Here is a 22,563-nt window from a genome sequence, read left to right as displayed (position 1 = left end):
GCTGTCTCACCCACGGCAGCCCCTGGACTCAGGGCGGGACACAGCTGGGGTGCCAAGGGGAACCCCTGTCCAGGGCAGCGCGGCTGGGAAGGGAGGGACAGAGGCCTGCAGGGACAAGCGTCTCCTCTGCACTGGCCTCGGGAGCCACAAGACCCCCCAGCCCTGCCCTTCGCTGCAGTGACGGCCCCCGGGGGCAGCCGCACTCTCAGCTGCTGCAGCTGCCCGCAGGGAAGGCGCACCTGGCGCTGTCCGCGAAGGCCTTCGCCGCCGTCAGGCGCAGCTGCTTCCGCCCCTTCAGGTTCTCCATGATGCTCCTGCCCTGGGTGCAGGCCGCGGCGCTCAGCATTTCCGCCACCAGCCGGGCCTCGGTCCTGGGGGACGACGGGCACTGGGAAGGGCAGGTGCCAGCCCCACGCACACCGCCCTACACGGGGCCTGCCCTCCCCTCCCCTTCCTGCCGCCGGCCTTCGCGACGCAGCCAAGGGGGCTCGGCCGTCTGGGGCCACCTCGACCCGAGGGGCCACCTCGACCCGGGGGCCCACCTGCGGCCTGGGGGACACTCGCTCAGGACCTCGATGCTATCTGGGTCTCCGGGAGGAGAGGCCCTGGGCAGGGCTCTGGCTGGCAGAGCAAGGGCCAGCTGTGCAAGGGAGGGGCCGTCAGGATGTCCAGCCGTGAGAGTGACCATCAGGACGCCCAGCCATGAGGGGAACCGTCAGGACGTCCAGTTGTGAAAGTGACCGTCTATGATGTCCAGCCCCATGTGTGACCGTCCAGGATCCCAGCCGGTTCCCCCTCATGACTCCAGCTCTAGCTGACTCAGCCCCTCTTGAGAGACTCGAGCCAGAGGCCACAGAACCACGAGAGAATGTCACAAGTGTTTTAAATGACTACATTTCAGGGTGGCTGGCGATGCAGCAATGGACGGTGAGGACAGTCCCCTCTCGAGCCCCCTCCACCCCACTGGGGGCAGTCGGGCTCTGTTCCTGTGCCCAGTGTAAGCCCTGTCTCTAGCGTTCACACACTCCTGCCTTTCACCTCAGAAAACGCCCAGGAGGGCACAGGGTCCTTCTCCCTAAACGTCCACCGGCCAGGGCGGCTCGTGGCCTGGACCAGGCGATGTTCCCCGCACCCATGGCCGCAGCAGAGCCCTTCCTGCAGCTCAGCTCAGAGGGGCTCCAAACGGACTCAAAGAGAAACAGGCTGCCTTGTGGGTAGAGCCGCGTTCTGCAGGGGCAGACGGCCACTTCCGCCTGGGAGCTGCAGGAGGAGGGTGCCTTGGCCTGGGAGGGCGGACGAAGCAAGGCTTCCCTTCGTGGCCGCAGAGCTGACGCTGGCTGTGGGGTCCCGATGAGGATGCTGGTGGCACCCCCGAGGTGGGCGGGCCCTGGCCTAGGAACCAGCACCCTAGAAACTGACTACTCCGCAGCTGCTGGTAGGCTGTCGTACAGATGTCTAACGGCGTTACCCACACCTTCTATACACTTACTGATTACGTTTTTGCCTACTGTTTTCTATCAGTTACTGGGAGAGGAATGTTGAAATCGCCAATGATAATTGTGACTGTCTCTGTTTTTTGCTTCTTGTATTTTGAAGCTCTGCTATGAAGTGAACACGTTTAGGATCGTTGCGTGGTTTTTTTTTTTTTTTTTTTGGATGATTTAACCCTTTTGTCATTATGAAATGTCTCACTATCTCTGATAACACATCTTGTTTTCCTTTGATAAGTGGTTTGCACAGTGTATCTTTTCTATCCTTTTACTTTTGATCTGTGTCTTTATATTTGAGGTGTCTCTTGTAAATAGCTTATAGTTGGGTCTTGCATTTTCATTCAGTAGAATAAGCTCTGCATTTTAATTGGAGAGTTTGTTCATTTACATTTTATGGAATTATTGCTATAGATGAGGTTAAGACAATCATCTTGCTATTTGCTTCCTATTTGTCCCATAAATTCTTTGCTCCTTTCCTGCCCTCTTTTGGATTAACTGAATGTTTTAAAGCATTCCATTTTATCTCCTCTATTGGATTTTAGTTATACCTCTGTTTTATTTTAATTTTTTAGTGCTTGCTTTAGAGATTACAACATGTATCATTAACTGGTCACAGTCTGTCTTGAATTCATATTATATCATTTTACAGATAAAAACCCTGAACACTATGCTTCTAATTATCAGCTTTCCATCCTTTGTTATTGTTGTCTTACCTTTTACTTCTACATTATAAATCCCACAATACAATGCTAGTTTTGTTTTAAACAAACAGAGAATTTAAGAACTGGGTTGGGAAGGGGAAGCCTTTTATGTTAACCCACAAATTTACTACCTTGGCTGCTCTCCATTACCTCATGAGTGTAGTGTTCATCTGGTTTCATTTCCCTTAGGCCTGAAGCACTTCCTTTGACATTTTTGTTCTGCAGGTCTGCTGGGGATGAATTTTCTCAGATATTTTAGGTGGATAAAGACTTCTAGGTTGTCAGGCTTTTTCTTTTAGCATTTGAAAATGTCTTTCTATTGTATTCCGGCTTGCAATGTTTCCAACAATAAGTCAGCAGTCATTTTTATTCTTGTTTTCCTGTATATAATGTGTCTTCCTTCCCCTTCTCAAGATTTTCTCATTTTCTTTGGTCTTCAGCAATTTGACTAGGATGAAACTACACGTGATTTTCTTTCTGTCTAACCTACTTGGGGTTAATTAAAAATCTTAAATTATCTGGGTTGTTTTAATTCAATTTGGAAAATTTTCAGCTATTATTTTTTTCAAATATATGCATTTCTGCCCCCTTCTCTGACCAGTATCTGGGAATCCAATTACACTTATGTTAGACCACTTGATGTTTTCCCACCAGTCACTGAAGCTCTCTTCATTTTTTTCAATCTTTCTCTCTGTGTTCAGTTTGGATAGTTTGTTGCTCTATATTCAAAATTCCTTTTCATTTCTTCTTCAGTGTTCAATCTGATGTCAAGCTCATGTCAGCTATTGTATTTTTCAGTTCTAGAATTTCTACCTGGTTCTTTATTATCGTTTCCATTTGTTTGTTGATATTTCCCATCTGAACACTTATCATGTCCATTAAAAATCTTTGACTGTGTCTATAATAGCTGCTTTAAATTCCTTTTCTGCTAATTTCAATATCTGCATCATGTATAGATCTATCGATGCTTTTTCTATTCTATTGGTGTGCTGGTTTGGATATATTACGTCTCCCACAAAGCCATGATCTTTTAATCCAACTTGTTGGGTGGAACATTTTTATTCACTATTTCCATGGAGATATGACACACCCAACTGGGGATGATATCTTTGATTAAATTATTTCCATGGAGGTGTGGTCCTGCCCATTCAGGGTGGGTCTAAATTAGATCACTGGAGTCCTGTAAGAGAGCTCACAGACAGACGCAGCTCAGAGCAGCTGAGAGAGCCTTTTGGAGAGAGCTTGGGAGGTGACAGAGACGTTCAGAGATGCTTGGAGTTGCAGAAGGACGTCTGGAACTGCTAAGCTAAGGACTCACAGGAACTGAGAGAGGAGCTAAAGCACAACCTGGGACCAGCAGGCGCTGGCCACGTGCCTTCCCAGCTGCCAGAGGCGTTCCAGACACCATCAGTCTTTCTTCAGTGAAAACATCCTCTTGTTGTATGGCCTTAGGATTGTAAATTTGTAACCAAATAAACCCCCTTTATAGAAGCCCATCCATTTCTGGTATTTTGCCTAGGGGCAGCATTGGCAAACCAGAACAATGGGCTATTTTTTATTCTGATTATGAGTCACATTTTCTTCCTTTTCTACCTGATTAGTGATTTTTAAATTTTATGTGGACACTGTGACAGCTATAGAGTTGAGAGTGTGGATTGTACTGCCTTCCTTCAAGGGGGCTGCATTAAGTTAGGGTTAGTTTGGGGCAAGCTAGTTAGGGGCAAGCTTAGTCAGGTTTAGGCTTTGTCAGGACAAGTGAAGAGCAGCCCTATTCCCAAGGATGGTCTTTCTGAATGGATGGGAAGTTCTGGAAGATCTCTCCAGAGGGTCAAATTCCAGGATTTCATAGCCCAGTGTGGCCTCCAAACTCTCCTGCTTGTGGGCCCCCGGGGCTGTTTTCTGCCGGGCCTCGGGCCTCTTGCCTTGGAGCAGTCAGCTACACAGACTCAATAGCGCCTCCACCCACAAAGAGTCAGCCCCTCCCTGTGCATCGCCTCCTCCCCTGCACCCCATCTGATGAATCCCAGCGGCCCCAGCAGCCCCAAGCGTCCACCCGTATTTCATCTCATACATTTTTCCATCTGGGCTGTACTTCCCGGGGCTGCAGTTTGGGAAGCTCTTTCAGGCAGACAGAGCGGATGCTCCCTTCTCGCAAGGCCTACCTACCGCCTTGGAGGTCAGAAGGGGGATGTGAAACGAAACAAAAGAAAGCTTCAGTGGCTGAGAGATTCCAAATGGAGTCGAGAGATCACACTGGTGAACATTCTTATGCACTATATAGATAACACCTCTTAGGTTTTAATGTACTGGAAAAGCTAGAAGTAAATACCTGAAACTATCAAACTGCAACCCAGTAGCCTTGACTCTTGAAGACGATTGTATAAAAATGTAGCTTACAAGGGGTGGAGTGTGATTGTGAAAACCCTGTGGATCACACTCCCTTTATCCAGTGTATAGATGGGTGACTAGGAAAATGGGGACAAAAACTAAATGAAAACTAGGGTGGGAGGGGGGAGATGATTTGGTGTTCTTTTTTACTTTTACTTTTTATTCTTATTTTTACTTTTTCTGGTATAAGGAAAATGTTCAAAAAAAAATAGATTGGGGCAATAATTGCACAACTGCGTGATGGTGCTGTGACAGCTGATCGTGCACCATGGATGACTGTATGGTATGTGAATGTATCTCAATAAAACTGAATTTTAAGAAAACAACAAAAAAGTAGGTTTGGAACTGTTGACAAAGAAGCACCCCACATGGTTATGAACAGCCGTGCCCTGCCCGTCCCGCCCTGTTCCCCGGAGAAAACGGCTTCCAGCCGACGTCTGCTGACCTCAAAACAACTGGCCTTTGCCCTTCTTCCCCGACTGATCAGTCTAATCATTTTCTATGGGATTCTCACTATAGCAAATGGGAACGTAGCTCACTGAAAACTTCCTTTGCCTTTTACCCAATTTACTAATAAAGGTGGAAATAGTGTTATTTTAATCCCCTACTTATTATCTTCATACCTTAAAATATTACACCAACTCCCCATCTTCTGGCCCCTGAACCAACGTCAGCTGGCGGATCTCTCTGTGTGGCCGTCACAGACCCCCACTCCTCCCGTTCGCACCCGTCCCCTTCTCCCCCCTTTCACTTGACTTTCATATGTGAAGACTGGTAACATCGGTATTTCATTAAGTAACCGCAAAGAAGTCACCTTTGCTTTGTCGAAATGTTAACCCTAAAAGTGGAATATCAGGAAACACCATGACTATGTAAAAATGCTTCACTGAGGCGTCAAGCTGGAGAACACTTTCATTTTGCCTGGAGTTTCCAGTCTACTCTTCCCCACTGTTTCATTTCCCCTTATCCCGGTTCTTTAAACTCCTCACAGCACTAGGCCCGGCTTTTCCCCTGCCCTCCCCCGGCCCCACCCCCGGCCCCATCCCTGTCCCCTCCCCTGTCCCCTACCCCTGCCCCAACCCCTCCCCTATCCTCTCCCCCATCCCCTCCCCCGGCCCCTCCCCCGGCCCCTCCCCCGGCCCCCTACCCCATCCCCTCCCCTGTCCCCTACCCCTGCCCCAACCCCACCCCATCCTCTCCCCCATCCCCTCCCCCGGCCCCCTGCCCCATCCCCCCACCACCCATCCCCTCCCCTATCCCCTCCCCCGGCCCCACCCCCGGCCCCATCCCTGTCCCCTCCCCTGTCCCCTACCCCTGCCCCAACTCCCCACCCCATCCCCTCCCCTATCCCCTCCCCCAGCCCCTCCCCCGGCCCCCTGCCCCATCCCTCTACCCCATCCCCTCCCCTGTCCCCTACCCCTGCCCCAACCCCCCACCCCACCCCCTCCCCTATCCCATCCCCTGGCCCCTCCCCTGGGCCCCTGCCCTGTCCCCCCCCATCCCCTCCCCTGCCCCCTACCCCTGCCCCAACCCCCTACCCCATCCCCTCCCCTATCCCCTCCCCTATCCCCTCCCCTGTTCCCTCCCCTGGCCACCCCCTCAGACCGCAGCCCCTCAGCAGGCAGCCCGGCTCTCTTCTCTGGGGCCTCCCCTCACTGCATCTCCGGAAAGAATCTATTGTTTCCAACATCTCGTGTCTTTTTCCTTTTTGGTTTACTCCCTTGTGTCTCTGAAGTATACTTTGAAGTAAGTCTCTAAAAAGGGGGGTGTGGGGTATATATTCTGGATCCCTACCTATCTAAAAATGGTTTTATTTCACTCTTATACTTTATGGATTGTCTGGGTGAGTGAGAATTCTAGGTTGAAAATAATTTCCACGTAGAACTCACCATTTTCTTTGCACTTGCAGCAATGGTTACTGAGGAGATGGCTGCATTTCCATTGCCTGTTTCTTTGCAGGTGACTTTCTTTCAAAAGCTTTTCTGTCCTTTCTTTATCCACGGTCATCTGATGTACCCCAAAATGCCCCTGGGCGCAAAGCCCCAGGTGTGGGACAAAGCCCCTGGGCGTGGCCGCCCCGTTCCTCCTGCTGCCGTCTGGGGTGGGGCTGAGCTTCGGCTGGTACCCTCGGCCCTGAGAAACGTCCACACTCCTTTGTTAATTTCCTTCCTTTGTTTTCCTAGTTCTTTCTGGAATTCCCATAGTTGGATGTTGGTCCTCCTGAATTGATCCTGTATATATCCTGGCTTTTCTTTCACATTTTCCATCTTTCTGTCCTTTTTCATCTAAGAGATCTCCTTAACTTTCTCTTCTAAACTTCCAATGAATTTATTTTCAACTCCAGAATTTGTCTAATTTTCAAGAGATCCTTAGTCCCTGAGTGTTTCTTTCCCAGGGAATTTTTGTTTTTACTTTATAAATTGGGTCTTGTCAAATATATAACATTGTCATAGCCTTTTTTTTTTTAATGCTCCCTTCTGAACTCTACACAATCTGTCACAGACACGGCTGCTTGATCCCACTCTTCCCTGTGGAGCTCATGTGAAGCCTCAGAATCCTTCTTAACACAACTGTCCACGCAGCAATACAGTTGGGTGTGTTGTCCGTGGCCACTGAGCAGACATGTGAATGGAAACTGGACACAACGGCCTGGCAGGCCGAGGCCATCTGCATTGGTTTCCCGTCGCTTCCCCCAGCCTTTCCCCACTGCGGCATCTGCTTCCCTGCACACAGATCTAGGGGTACGCGCAGCACGAAGGGGCTTTTGGGAGATGGGTCTGCAACGTTGGGACCTCAGAAGTTAGGCATGATGGGGTTCACTTACGGTGCGAGCGTCCTCAGACACTGGACGCCCGTTTGGATGGCATCCTGGGAACACGCCATGACGAGCTCGTGGTGGTGGGCCGCGTGGGCGAAGTGGCTCAGCCGCGTGAGGGTCTGCAGCTCCGCCAGGCGGTCTGACCAGGTGCACTCCGAGGCCATCTTCACCAGCTGCCGGGGAGGGGGGTCAGCACCGCGCGAAACGCGGTGATCTAAGAGCGCACGGCTGGCGAGTGCCTGGGCTGTGAAACCACTGCGCTCGTTTCATTTTGTGAAACGTCACCTGTGTTTTAACTTTCATCTAGAAATAACTGTGTCACGTTTTCCCAAATGGACCCACAGATTCGTAAAGGGTCGCCCACGCCGCAAATTGCCAGGCAGGCCGGGTGGCCAGTGCGAGGGGGCGGGTCAGGGACGAGGCACCCGAATCCGCTCTGCCCGCGCCTACCTGCCCGGCAGCTCATCCCTACCCCAGGGCCCATCAGTACCTTGGGCCGGGCGAGGGGCAGTGGGCACGGGGCTGGTGGAGGTGCCTACCTGAGCCAAGGGGGGCACAGAAAACTCCATGAGGCCCAGCCCGTTGCACGAGTACATCTCCAGGGCTACGAGCACTTTGGTCACTGCATTGACGTCCTCATTCGCACTCTGGAGGAAGGAAGCCAGGAGCGTGGATCAGCTCAGGGCAACGGGCAGGGGAGGAACCCTATGAAGTGCCCATTCGATGGCCGTTCTCGGGCCACAGCAGGTGGCGTGTCCGCGGGCGTGCTCTTTCCGTGGAGCTTCATCTGCGAGTTCCCCGACCATGCAATGGGGCGGTGATGGGGCAGCCTGGCTTCAGGGTGGGTGCCCCAGCCCCACACCCTCTGCGCCTCCCCACCCAACTGCCCAACGTGCCCATGGGCTGGACCTGTGCCCTTGGACGGTGTCTCCTTGGCCTCTTTCCAGAAGCTCTGGCCCTCCCTCAGCCTGTGCTCCGTCCTTCTCTCTCGAGAGTGCCACTGGGTGGCTTTGGGGGCCAGCCCATCAGCTCCCTGGAGAACTGCCATCCCCCTGCCCACCCCACGTGGTGCCCCTTCTGCCCGCCCAGGACTGCACTGACTGCCCTTCCCTTCCCGCCACCCCCGGCACTGGCCCGATTTCTGCACCTGTCCCCTCCAGGTGGTCTGCTCCCACCTGCCCCTGCCCCGCCTCCCATCCCAGTCTCCCCCTCCTCCGCTGGCCATCCAGACCCCAGGACTGGCAGCCACGGCCACTGCTCCTACACTGGCCACCTCACCACCCCCTCAGGCAGCTCCGCCTTTCCCACCTGCACCAGAACACTCACCCTTTCTGTGCCTGAGAGAAACCTGGGGTTTGCAGGAGCAGAGAGGCTCAGGGGGAGTTGGGCCAGGTGAGACAGAGGGCCCAGGTAACAAAGCAGAGCCAGGTGAGACAGTGGCATCAGGAGAGACAGCGAGGCCAGGACAGACAGAGAGGCCAGGTGAGACAGAGGAGCCAGGTGAGACGGGGGACCAGGTGAGACAGGGGTACCAGGTGAGACAGAGGGGCCAGGTGAGTCAGAGAAGCCAGGTGAGACAGAGGGGCCAGGTAAGACAGGCGGACCAGGTGAGACAGGGGGACCAGGTGAGACAGAGGAGCCAGGTGAGACAGAGGAGCCAGGTGAGACAGGGAGACCAGGTGAGACGGGGGACCAGGTGAGACAGAGGAGCCACATGAGACAGGGAGACCAGGTGAGACAGAGGAGCCAGATGAGACAGAGGAGCCAGGTGAGACAGGGAGACTAGGTGAGATGGGGGACCAGGTGAGACAGGGGGACCAGGTGAGACAGGGAGACCAGGTGAGACAGAGGAGCCAGATGAGACAGAGGAGCCAGGTGAGACAGGGAGACCAGGTGAGATGGGGGACCAGGTGAGACAGAGGAGCCACGTGAGACAGGGAGACCAGGTGAGACAGAGGAGCCAGGTGAGACAGGGAGACCAGGTGAGACGGGGGACCAGGTGAGACAGAGGAGCCACGTGAGACAGGGAGACCAGGTGAGACAGAGGAGCCAGATGAGACAGAGGAGCCAGGTGAGACAGAGAGACTAGATGAGACAGGGGGACCAGGTGAGACAGGGGGACCAGGTGAGAGAGAGGGGTCAGGTGAGACAGGGGACCAGGTGAGACAGAGGGGCCAGGTGAGACAGGGGGACCAGGTGAGACAGGGAGACCAGGTGAGACAGGGGACCAGGCGAGACAGAGGGGCCATGTAAGAAAGCAGGGCCAGGAGAGACAGAGGGGTCAGGTGAGATAGCATCCAGAGCCCAGCGACTCCCACAGGTGTGCTTGTCCAGCGGCTCCCATGGGTAGAGGAAGTAGGGGTGCCCCCTGGTCCTAGCAGGGTACAGGAAGCCTCAGGTTCAGGTGCTTCCTGCTCCCCGTTTAGGTGGGGATAATGGCAGAACTTCCAGCTAACGGCACAGCCCTAGAGACCTGGGCACTGGCACTGCACCTGGGCTTTCTTGAACATTGGCCTTCAGCAACTATTCATGGAGTGTACAGGGAGGCCACGATGGACAGGGCCCTTGGGGCACAGGTGGACCCTCGGGAAGCAAGTAGAGCCCTTGGAGAGCAGGTGTGATCCTTAGGGCACAGGCGGAGCCCTTGGGGTGCAAACAGGGCCCGCGGGGTACAGGTGGGGCCCTCAGGATGCATGTGGGCCCTGGGAGGGGGCAAGTGGAGCCCTTGGGCCAGGTGGTACCCTTAGGGGGAAGGTGGACCCTCAGGGCACAGGGGGTGCAGGGTAAGGTGGGAGTGGGTGGCACACCTGCTCGTCCGGGCCCAGCCGGGCCCCGATCTGCTGCTGCATCAGCTGCTTGGCCTTCACCCAGGTGGCGACGAGCTGCTGCCGCATGTTGGTGGGCACTGTCTCCTCGGGCGTGCGCCCGCCCGTCAGGCTCAAGGCGTACTCGCAGACCTGAAGCGACAAGTCCTGGCGTGTGAGCACGAGCTTTAAACAACGTAAACTCAACCGGAACCCAAACCCATGAGATAAATAAGCCTGGCTTTTCCTTTAAACCAGGTTAAAGCGGGTTTTAAAAACACTACAATCCTCGGGCCTCTTAAGAAGCAAACCAATCACTCGCCCCGGAGAGCCCTGGGCCAGGGGTTTAGAAGCCCTTGGGGCGCAGCGGTGCGACCAGGCAGCGGCGGGGGTGGGGGGCGCGCGGCCCAGGGCCCCTGCCCGAGCCCCAACATCCTCCCTCCCTGCCCACCAGCCGCCCCTCCCCCTCCTAGACCCCACCAGCTGCGTCCCCTCTGCCACCCCCACCAGCCGTGGCCCCTGGAGCCAGTCCGGGCGCCCCACCTCCGCCGCCGTCTGCAGCTCGGAGCTGGCTCCCGGGTCCAGCGCGTGCAGTGGGTTGGGCCGCGCCGGCCTCTTCACCCTCTCGGCGGCCTGGGCCGGGACCCAGCCGAGCAGCAATCCTCGCGCCAGGGCGTTGCAGAGCATCGCCAGAGCCACGGGGTCCCTGGAAGACAAACGAGGCCCAGGCCCCCTCGAGTGTGCTGCGAGGGTCTGCAGACGGCAGAGGGCTCAAGTTCAATGGGTGCTGACCGCCGCTGGCCAAACAGCGTTCCAGATGCTGCCCGGGCCTTCCCAGAGGCTCCTTTATTCCAGAGGGTGACATCTGTTAAGTGTGGGCTGGGGTCCTCCAGGGAAGGTCCACGTGGATCGGACAAGGGCAGGGAGGCCACCTCCCCACTGTCCCCGCCAGAGGGTGGGGGTGCCCAGAAGCTGCCGTCAGGGGGTGAAGCCCCTGCACGCAGCGCCGAGTCAAACGGGTTAAACCAGAACCCGCGTTTCTCACTGAAATACTGCGATCCTGCAGCGCGTAAAACTCACCAGCTGTCTCGGGGCGCCGGGCACTGGGGCTTCAAAGTCTGGCTTCCCCCGGCCATCCGGGGTGCTGATTCCCGAAACCGCCACCCTGGGCACCTCCTGCCGCCGACGGGGACACTGGGCCCCAACCCCCCTCAGGGGCAACACCCTCAGGACCATGGGCAAGTGAGTATTTTACAGATTTTATGGCCCATTTTCTTTATTATTCATAATTTAAACACTGCTTTGTGGACATGCTCCTGCCTTCCAGCACATTCCAGTATTGTGACTTTGGTATCTAATTCAAAAAATTCAAATTGTATTGTCCAAACAACAAACAAAACTTTAAAAATTTCCTCCAAGTTCAGTGAAACCAGGACCTAACTTGATGTCTGCTAACTGCAGCCAAGTGAAAGCATTCATCTCTCCCAGATCATATCCATTTAGAGAAAAGAAACTGAAAACACACAGATATAAATTTGCAATGTCTCTGCCCCCAAAAGAATAAGACTTCTTTATGAATTGCTGTTTTCTACCGTTTCCCTGAAGATCCGGGTTTCTTACGACGGTCGGTGTGTGACAGAAGGACACAGACTGGACCCTGTCTCAGTGACGTCAAGGCCCGTGGGAGCGAGAGAGCAGCGAGGGCTGCACGCGGCTCAGAGAGGGCAAGCGTTGGCCCAAGGGCGCACAGCGGGCAGCCAGCAGCCTCGGGTGGTCTAAGGGACCCCCGGCCCCCACCCCAGGTGGCCCTGCGGGTTTCTCTGGGGCTCTCGTCACCAGGCCCCAGGCAGCCGTGGCCACTTGTCCACGCCTGGGGGGACGCGGTCACACTGGGGCCTGGGGCCATGCCCCCCCGGGTCAGCCGGCGCACGGTCACACCCACCCGTTGTGCCCGGTGGTCCTGACGATGCCCAGGAGGCAGTCGAGGGCGTCCACCAGCTCCTTCTGCCGCCCGGCCACCAGGAGGTGGTGGTTGTGGTTGAGGACGTAGACCAGGGCGTTATGCACGACCCAGGGCTCCCCCAGCTCCCGCCCGATCTCCGCCGCGCGCAGCCAGTTGCTCATGGCGTGTTGCGACAGCCCCTCGATCCAGGAGCTGCGAGCAGGAGGGCAGTCGCTTGCGGAGGGCCCCTCGGCGGGACCAGCTGCCCTGGAGCCGGCGCGGGGTCCCCTGGGGGCCGGGGTCCAGCCAGACGCACCCACGGCCCCTCCGGGCCTGGACCCCCACCCCCGGCCCCCACCCCCGGGGCGGCTGGGCCCCTCCCCTGCCTGAAGCCGAGCACGGGGTGGCAGCTCTCCCCCCGCCACACTCCAGGCTCCGCGCACCACCACACTCACCTCCAAAAAACTTTGTTAGAAAACATTAAAAATGGTCATTCTTAATTCGGCACCCCAGGGCCGTGCGTGTTTTGAACTTGGAACCTCAAATGGGGGCACCTTTTGGGATGTGCTGCACAAACGAGGGAATTACTGAAGTGCGCTTCTTGTGAGTTCTCCCCGTGGAAAGAGCAAATGCAGAGTGGCTCGTTTTCTATTTCCACACTAGCGTTATGTCCCTAATATCTCACTCTTGCTAATAACGGGAAAGACTAATAAGAACGGACCAAAATCTGAACTAAAAAGCACTTGAGGAAACAGAGCCCTGCTTCTTTTGATCATCACAGAGAACAGATGCGGGAGGCAGTGCTGCTGACAAGTGGAAGTGGCTTCTAACCCGCTTTCCTCGCTTCCGTGTCCTAACCATCCAGGTGAGCGTGGACACACGTGGAGAGTCTCGAGCTTGCTGGAGCCCCAGGACGCACCCCACGTGCACATCCAGAAGCCACGGAAGGACACGGACCAGGTGGACCGCGGGGGCAGGCGGGCTCAGCAGGCACCCACCTGTACGCGACCCACTCGGCGGTCTCCTGGGGGGGCGCAGCCACGTAGCCAGCCGGGTGCTGGCTCAAGTCCTCTGGAGGGACGGGGCGCTCGTTCAGCTCGAGGCCTTGCTTCCGCAGGAACTGGACCGTGGCCTGCAAGGAAGTGCACGGTGGACACGCCACGTGGGCAGGGCCGGGGACCTACACCAGGCTGGGGCCATGGCCACCCCCATCACCCAAGACAGAGCACGGAACCCGGAGCCAGGCCGGGCTGCGGCCACCCCCAGCTCTGGCCTGCCTTTCTTTTGAGGCTTGATTTTGAAAATGCCAAACCCATCACAGGCAGGGAGATGTGTACGAGCTGCCCGTGAAGCTGTCGTCCGCCCCTACAGTCACCGACACGGGGCCTTCCCTCTGCAGCACCTGCTCCCCTCCCCCGGCAGAGGCTCTGGAGGTGAACCCCACACATCTGTCTTTTCACCCAGAAAGACCCACATTTCTGAAGGGTCAGGGCTCTTTCCAAAGCACCACCCAATAGCATTATTACACCTATGAGATGAACGGTAATTCCCAAATATTATCTATCCCGTCAGCCTTCGAATGCCGATTGCTGCATAAACGACTTTGGAAACACGAGTGGCTGCCAAGACCTTCAGGCACAAGCTGAGGGGGATGCGGTGACCTTGTGGCCAGGCTGCCCCTGAGCTCTCCTCGGCTCTGCCACCTGGCCGTGAGCACCCGAGCACAGGGCTCTGCTGCGTCCTCCCATGTCCCCCCACACTCCTGCCTCCACGCTGACCATCACACGGTCACTGGCTGAGCAGGGAGCACGGTGGGCCGTGGCAGGTCAGAGGTTAGGTCTCCCGGATAACCCCAAGGGCAACAACCGAACCACGTGTGCTGTGCACGTGAGGGCCTGGCAGGGAGAATCCCACGCCACGAAGAGTCCCCTAAGGGCCTGTGCGGAGTGAACGCTCAGGCCCAGGGCCGCGAGCCAGGCTTGCTCCAGGTTTGTCTCCTGGAAGATTCCCCAAGATCCTGCGCATTTTCCTCACACACAGTTTTACCCGGGGATCTCAGGGGCGTCCCAGCAGGTGCAGTCAGGTGCCCACGGGCAGGACGCACCTCGGCGCTGATGAAGCCCACCTCCGCGAACTTGCGCAGCAGCTCGGGGCTCAGCTTCCTCTGCAGGGGCAGCTCCGAGCGGCCCCAGCCGTCCTGCGCCGCACCGTCCCCGCCTTTCTTCCTCTTTCCTGCAGGCCAGGACAGCGGGTAAGGGGAAACAGGACCTGCCTGCCCCAGGGGCCCGAGCCCCTGCCCGGCTGCTCCCCTCCCGTCAGGCAGTGGCGCGGCTGCGAGACCCTCCCTGGCCCCGGCTTGTCCCGTGGTGGGGACACGGGGTGCCACCTCGCCACCTTTCTGCACCCGTGAACGCCTCGGAAGGCCGTGTCAACGCACGTCTGGGGAGCACAAGGCAGCCTCGGCCTCGGCCCGCGCTGGTCATGGTGGCTCCAGTGGGGACTGTCCCTCCAGCCATGGGCCCTGCCATCTCCCAGACGCTGCTCCCGAGATGCGCACGCACCTTTCTTCATTTTCGACAGCTGCTTGGTCTTGGCACTGTCGTAGAGCAGACAGAACCGGCTCGCCGTCCGACACACATCCCACACCTCCTGCTTCCGGGCAACCTTGGCCAACTCTGCCCAAATCTGTATCCTGCTCAGCAGAAGATCCAAACAGGGGAAAAGCAAACACAGATGTAGCCAGAAAACCGTTGCTTCGGACAGAAAGCCACTGGGGGCTCCCCAGATTCCAGGTTGAGAATTGCAGCCTTGGGAAGAACTGATGCTCAGTGTGGGGGTGCAGGGAGGGCGGGGGCTCCTGGGCCCCGGGGTGTGGGGTGCTACCTCTCTGGCTCCCACCCACCTCTCCATTGCCGTGTCGGCCGAGACCTGCCCCACATCACCCTGCACCTGGGGCTGGGGGCAGCGGGGAGAACCAGCTCCTGTTGCTGCGTCCTAATGGACACGTGCTGGAACCCCGGGGGGTGTCCTTAGCAGTATGGGGCCCCTCTGGGCGAGGGTGGGGAGGTGCTGGAGGGTGCACGGGGTGGGGGTCCTCTTGGGCTGACCGTGCCTGAGCTCACAACCGACAGGCCCATCTCTCAGGGTTTTGCTTTGTTTGAGTTTTTCTCTTTCCCCAGAAAAATACACATCCTCACTTACCTTTCCTTGTCATTTTCATTTCCCAAATGCCTTAAATGTCCGCCAGCTTTGTCCACACTTATGATGTAATGGCGAGCTTTGGCAAAGAGGTAGGCGAACCGGCCCTTATTTTTCCCAGTGGAAACTGAGAATACAGAACGGAAGGCAGATGGTGACGTGGCACGTTGCAGGACTCGTGGCTGGGCTGGCAGCTCTGCCCGGGTGACCAGGGTGTCAGGGGTGAGGCTCCCAGGCTGCGAGCAGCACCCCGCTGAGGTTTATTTGCCTTTTGACAGCACCGAGCCCGAGCTGGCTACCTCAGAGTCTGATGTCGTCCAGGGCCTGCGGACACCGTGCTCCCCAACCCCGCTCAGCGCCCACTCCCGGCCACATTAGTAGCAGGCTCCAACGCCGGCTGTCCTGGGCCCCCAGAGCCCCTGCGGCCTGGGTGCAGCTCTCCTTCTCCCAGTGAGCAAGGCATGAACGCCGGGAACCCGTCTCCGTGTTGAGGCCCAGGCTGACCAGGATGGCTGCACGGGGGGACGCGAGGGCACTGGCCTGAGAGGGGCCCCCGCCTTCCTGTGTCCAGAGACACCAGGACGGGGATGCTGTACGCTGGGCTTCCCTGGGCTGGGCCCCTTCTGCACAGGACTCCTGCCTACTCATGTCCAGGAGCCACCTCGGGGGTCTCCTGCTCCCTGGAGTCCTGACCAGGGCACTGGCGTGTCCCCAGCCTGTGTCCACACGATTCTCCCTCTGCAACCAGGGCCTGGTGAGCACACTGAGGGGGATACAGTCTCTTACTTGTTTACCAAAAACTCTTTTAGACTCTTTACTGGGGTAGGTTTCCGAATAAAAGAAGGCAGCGGTTGAGGCGGTGGGTAGAGGAAGCAGTGCTTCACCACACAGGCAGCAGCTGTCAGGCGCAGGTTCAGCACCTGGGGTGCAGGTTCAGCACCTGGGGTGCAGGTACAGAGCCATCCCAGGAGCCCGCGGATGGCCCAGGACGGCGCACAAGCCCCTCCGAGGCTGAGGCAACCCGGGCTCCCGGGGTGGGGGACGAGAGCGGGCGGCACACTGACCTTTGGCCTCGTTCTCACTGTCCAGCACGATCTGGAAGGCGTCTGGGGCCAAGGCGAGGCCCGCGTTCACCAGCAGCGCCCGCTTCTTCCTGACGCTGTCTTTGGGGGTGGCTTTTTTTGCCTGTGGAGGACAGAAGGGACCCTTCCTGGGAACCCAGCCTCAGGGGCGAGTGCCTCCGCGGGCTCCTCCCGCCGTCCCAGGAGGCAGCACTGTGGGAAGTGCCCCTGCCCCCCACGGCCCCTCAGGCTTGGGGCCCTGGGGAAGACCCGCCCCGCCCTCGGGCCTCTCCTAGCCCCGCCTATTCATGACAGCCCCGCCCCCAGGCCTCTCCTAGCTCCACCCTACCAGACAGCCCCTCCCCAGCCTCTCCTAGCCCTGCCCACCCATGACAGCTCCGCCCTCAGGCCTCTCCTAGCCCCACCCTTGGGCCACTCCTAGCCCCTCCCCACCACAACAGCCCCTCCCCAGCCTCTCCTAGCCCTGCCCCACTGTGACAGCCATGACACCCCCCACCTCTCCTAGCCACCAGCCCCCCCACCACCCCCGCCTGTCTGCTGCTAGAGCTCTTCTGGGTCCCTCCCGCAAACCCTGGGGGCTGAGCTCTGGCCTGCGGGGCAGCGTTGGCACCTGCTCGATGGCCATGATGGCCTTGTCCTCCGCCCGCTCAGGGGACTGGTAGAGCATGGTGCACAAGTGTAGCCGGTTGGAGGCCATCTTGAGCCTGTCCTCGTAGAGTCCCAGGCTGTCGAGGTGCGTGGCCTTCTGCAGGTGCTCCAGGGCGGGCTCCAGCCGGTCGTCATCCTCCTCAATTTGGGCCATCTCCATGTGCACTTGGCAGCGGAGCAGGACCATCAGACTGCACAGGGCAGTGCAGCATGAGGAAGGGCCCCTGCCCCAGCTCCTCATGTGGGTGGGGGCAGTGCCTGGACCTCCAGCTGGGTGGGCACAGGCTCAGCTCCCGAGCTGGAGGGGGGCAGTGGTCAGCCTGAGGCTCCTGCCCTGAGGGCTCCCTGGAGAGAGCTGGTGAGAGCTGGTGGCATCTGGGGCTCCCAGGCTGAGCAGAAGTGGGGTGCACCTGGAGATAAGTTGGGGAAACCTGAGGTGCAATGATGGCCACGGAGACAGGGAGAGGGTTGGGCAGGCCGGGCAGGCAGGGCATGGCTGCTTGGCCTGCGGCATCTGCGCCCTTCACCATTGGCCCTGACGCCTCTAGCATCTCTAAGGAGGTGGGCCTCACATAACTCGGTCGCACCCACTGGCCACGCAAAGCCCAGGCTCCTCTGCTCTGCCCTTACTTTTCACTCTGGTCTCACCTCGAGGCCACCTGCTCAGAGCCACCTGCCACCCCACCCCACCCCACCCCAAGCCCACCTCGCTCGCTTTGGCCTTGGCTCTACTGGAATCAAGGGGCACCAGGCAGGGGCCTGGGGAAGCCCCCATGTCTTCTCCTGGGTGTGAGCATGTAAGGAAACCCCAAAGCGTTTCCCACCAACAGCACAAGAGACCCCCAATCCCTGGCTGCTGTCCTTGGACACAAGCATTAGCAAATCCAACAAGTCCTGATGACTGACGTCTATGAGGCCAGGCAAAATGTTAAAGCCAGAGGAGAGGAGAGGGCAAGATGGCGGCATAGAGAGGAGCGTAATTTAGTTAGTCCCTATAACAACTAATAAACAACCAGGAACTAGTAAATAATTTGAAACAACTGCTGAGGGATGACCGTGACTGTCCACACATCACACACCAACGTGGACTGGGAGCAATGCCCGAGACTGCAGCATAAAATCTGTAAGTAAAAAACTGCAGAACCGCGGAGGGAGCCCCTCGCTGTGGTTTTAGCAGCATTCCTGGAGGGAGTGAATATAGCTCAGCCCAGCTCCAACTGGGGTTTTAATTAACAAATGTGGACTGCCGAATGTAAGAAAAGGATTAAGTTTAGCTTTCACATAAAGGTGACATGGAATAGGGGAAACAGAAGCTAAACACAACTAGCACAAACTGACTCTGCGACTAGAGGGAAAGAAAGGGCCTCTGACGAAGCCTAGAGTTAATGCCAGTAACAACCAAGGTCACTGAAATGTGAAGGAATATGAGGTGCAATCAAAGGCAGGTTAGTCAGCTCTCTTAGATAAACTGTAACCTCTGGAGTATCCAGGCAGTGGGGAAACGGGGAGGGACATGTGTGTTAGGCTTAGAAAATAAATTGTGCTCCTTTCCTTTGTTCAGGGCGCTGACCATTTCATTTTCTTTTGGTCATGTGCCCGCTCTTGCAAGAATGAAAATAAATTTCTTTTCTCCTCCACAAAAGGGGGAGCCTTTGTTTTCTTCCAGGTACAGTTCTGTTTCTCACATGAATTCAAGCTACAAACCCCCAACAAGTAAACAGAGGCTTTTAGTGACAACTGACCTTAACGAGCCAGAAAACTCGTGTGTCCTGGGAAGGGACCCCGGAAGACCAGGTGCTCTCTCTGGCCGATGAGTGAAACTGAGGGGCCGTGTACTGGCTCTAAAAGGGGATTTTCTGTCCCTTTTTCTCTCTCTCAACCTGAGGGGCTCAGAAGAGAGAGCCACAGCCATTTTCAGTTTGCAGCACTCTGACCCAGACAGGGGTGGAGATAACAGAGTTAGAGAGAAAAAGGAGCTAGTCAAATGCAGAAGATAACTCCCTAGGGGATGTATCTTACCCAAGAGGAAGGAGGTGGGACCCAGCTTCCCCTTCAGAACCAGATCCCAGAGCTGGGGGAAAACAACCAAAACAGAAACTGAAGGGGCCACACCTCCTTACACCAGTCGGGAGTGACAGGCTGACAGGCGCCACCTGCTGGGCAGGTTAGGAAGAGCACAGTGACTGGTGACCTCACAGGAAAGTCTGTCATTCCTCTAAGATACACCCTGAATATAACCCCATTCTGAGACCTGAACCTGTTCTGGTCTGGGAAAATCTGACTGGGGTAACCAAGGAAACCAGATGCCTAGACAACAGAAAACTACAATCTATACTAGGAAAAACGAAGACACAGCCCAAAGGAACAAACTTACACTTCAATCAAGATATAGGTGAGATATTGTTCTACCTTAATGAAACAATCAATTAAAGATTTTCAAAGAAATATGCTAAATCAAATCAAAAAAACAAATCAATGAATTCAGGGAAGATATAACAAAAGAGACAAAAGCTATAAAGAAAACACTGGGTGAATACAAGGTAGAAATCGAAAGTTTGAAAAAACAACTGGCAGAATCTATGGAAATGAAAGGTATAACACAAGAGATGAAAAACACAACAGAGACATACAACAGCAGATCTCAAGAGGCAGAAGAAAACACTCAGGAACTGGAGAACAAGATACCTGAAAGCCTACACACAAAAGAACAAAAAGGGAAAAGAATGGAAAAATATGAGCAACGTCTCAGGGAATTGAATGATAACATGAAATGCATGAATGTATGTGTCATGGGTGTCCCAGAAGGAGAAGAAAAGGGAAAAGGGGCAGAAGCAATAATAGAGGAAATAATCAATGAAAACTTCCCATCTCTTATGAAAGACATAAAATTACGGATCCAAGAAGTGCCACATACCCCAAACAGAATAGATCTGAATAGGCCTCAGCCAAGACACTTAATAATCAGATTATCAAACATCAAAGACAAAGAGAGATTCCTGAAAGCAGCAAGAGAAAAGCAATCCACCACATAGAAAGGAAGCTTAATAAGACTATGTGCAGATTTCTCAGTAGAAACCATGGAGGCAAGAAGGAAGTGGTGTGATATATTTAAGATACTGAAAGAGAAAAACTGCCAAAAAAGAATCCGATATCCAGCAAAACCATCCTTCAAATATAGGGAGAGTTAAAATATTCTCTGACAAACAATGAGATAGTTTGTGAACAAGATACCTGCTCTACAGGGAATACTAAAGAGAGCACTACAGACAGATAGGAAAAGACAGGAGTGAGAGGTTTGGGACAAAATTTTGGGTGATGGTAGCATAATGTAAGTATACTGAGCAAAGATGACTGTGAGTAGGGTTGAAAGAGGAAGGTTAGGAGCATGTGGGACACCAGAAAGAAAGACAAAAGACAAAGACTGGGACTGTATAACTCAGGGAAACCCAGAGTGCTCAACAATTAATAAAATGTACAAATACGTTTTTACATGAGGGAGAACAAATGAATGTTAACCTTGCAAGGTGTTAAAAATAGGGTGGTATTGGGCAAAAATACAATCAATGCAAACTAGAGACTATAGTTAACAGAAACATTGCATTACAATTTCTTTAGTGTAACAAAGGCAATATACCAAAGCTAAATGCCTGTAAGAGGGGGACATAAGGGAGCAGTATGGGACTCTTGGCACTGGTTATGTTTTCTGACTCTTTTATTCTACTTTAGTTTAATTCTATCTTTCCTTTTGTTGCTTTTTACCTATCATGTTTTTTTTTTTCTTTTTCTTTTTCATTTGTCCACCTTCTTTGACTCTTCCTCCTCCTTTGGGAAGACATGGAGATGTCCTTATGTAGATAGTGGTGATGGTGGTGAACACATAAATATGTGACTGTGACCACACAGGGAACCATCGATTGTTTACTTAGGACAAAATGTATGGTGGGTGAACAAAACTGTTTTTAAAAATGGGTTGATGAAGAAACCTTGAGGGCACCACATTGAGTGAAATAAGTCAGACACACAAGGACAAATATGGCGTGGTCTCATTATGAACTAATTATAATACGTAAACACATAGACATGAATTATAAGGTAACAGGATATAGAATGAGGCTAAAGAATGGGGAGCAGTCACTTATTATGAGCAGAATATTTAACTAGGTTGAATGTAAGTGTTTGTTTGGAAGTGGACAGATGTGACAGCCGCACGTTATTGTGAGAATAACTAACAGAGCTGAAAGGTGTGTGAAAGTGGTGGAAAGGGGAAGCTCAGAGTCACGTATGTCACCAGAAGCAAAGTTGGAGGTTAAAAGATGGGAATGTATAAAACAGTGAATCCTGTGGTGGACAATGTCCGTGATTAACTGTACAAATATTAGAAATCTCTCTCATGAACTAGAACAAATGTATGACACTGTAACTAGAAGCTAATAATAGAGGGGTATATAGGAAAAATATATATACTATGTGCTACAGTTAACAGTATTGTTCTAGTTTGCTAAAGCTGCCGGAATGCAAAACACCAGAGATGGATTGGCTTTTATAAAAGGGGGTTTATTTGGCTACACAGTTACAGTCTGAAGGCCATAAAGTGTCCAAGGTAAGTCATCAACAATTGGGTACCTTCACTGGAGGATGGCCAATGGCGTCTGGAAAACCTCTGTTAGCTGGGAAGGCACATGGCTGGCATCTTCTCCAAGTTCTGGTTTCAAAACAGCTTTCTCCCAGGACGTTCCTCTCTAGGCTGCAGTTCCTCAAAAATGTCACTCTCAGTTGCTCTTGGGGCGTCTGTCCTCTCTTAGCTTCTCCGGAGCAAAAGTCTACTTTCAACAGCCGTCTTCAAACTGTCTCTCATCTGCACCTACTCTCTCTTCTTAGCTCCTCTGCATTCTTCAAACTGTCCCTCTTGGCTGTAGCTCCTCTTCAAAATGTCACTCTCAGCTGCACTGAGTTCCTTCTGTTTGTCAGCTCATTTATATGGTTCCAGTGATTTAATTCAGACCCACCCTGAATGGGTGGGGTAACACCTCCATGGAAATTATCCAATCAGAGTCATCACCCACATTTGGGTGGGGTGCATCTCCAGGGAAACACTCAAAGAATTACAATCTAATCAACACTGATACTTCTGCCCACAAAAGATTACATCAAAGATAATGGCGTCTAGGGGGACATAATACATTCACACCGGCACAGGAATTTTAGCATTCTTCCATCAACAGTAACAAATGTACTACACCAGTACTATCAGCCAATAATGAAGGGGGGGTGGTTAGGGGTAGGGGAGGAATTGAGTTTTCTTTTTTGTCTTTATTTCTTTTCTGGAGTAATGAAAACGTTCCAAAAATTGGAAAAAATTTAATTGTGGTGATGCACAGCTGTATGATGGTACGATGGGCAATTGATTGTGTACTCCAGATCTTTGAATAATTGTTTAGTATGTGAACAACCTCAATAAAACTAAATTAAAACCAAAACTAAAAAAAAAACAA

At 54.2% G+C, this 22,563-nt stretch overlaps 1 protein-coding gene across 1 annotated transcript in view; it reads right to left on the bottom strand.

Annotated features, from left to right (window-relative positions):
- Positions 1-22,563, bottom strand: part of CFAP46 (cilia and flagella associated protein 46) — a 116,286-nt gene that overhangs the window by 60,842 nt on the left and 32,881 nt on the right. The window contains exons 12-23 of the mRNA XM_037805118.1: positions 17,034-17,262; positions 16,406-16,526; positions 15,345-15,468; positions 14,705-14,835; positions 14,248-14,375; positions 13,142-13,275; positions 12,144-12,356; positions 10,745-10,907; positions 10,205-10,354; positions 7,937-8,044; positions 7,404-7,570; positions 240-371 (exon numbers count right to left, since the gene is read on the bottom strand). Coding sequence (XP_037661046.1) covers positions 240-371; positions 7,404-7,570; positions 7,937-8,044; positions 10,205-10,354; positions 10,745-10,907; positions 12,144-12,356; positions 13,142-13,275; positions 14,248-14,375; positions 14,705-14,835; positions 15,345-15,468; positions 16,406-16,526; positions 17,034-17,262 — 1,800 coding nt within the window. The remainder of the gene's footprint in view (positions 1-239; positions 372-7,403; positions 7,571-7,936; positions 8,045-10,204; positions 10,355-10,744; positions 10,908-12,143; positions 12,357-13,141; positions 13,276-14,247; positions 14,376-14,704; positions 14,836-15,344; positions 15,469-16,405; positions 16,527-17,033; positions 17,263-22,563) is intronic.

The sequence above is a fragment of the Choloepus didactylus genome, chromosome 15, assembly GCF_015220235.1.
Source record: "Choloepus didactylus isolate mChoDid1 chromosome 15, mChoDid1.pri, whole genome shotgun sequence".
In the NCBI taxonomy this organism is placed as follows: domain Eukaryota; kingdom Metazoa; phylum Chordata; class Mammalia; order Pilosa; family Megalonychidae; genus Choloepus; species Choloepus didactylus.
The sequence above is the reverse complement of the archived record's forward strand: the minus strand, read 5'-3'. Positions and strand labels throughout refer to the sequence as shown.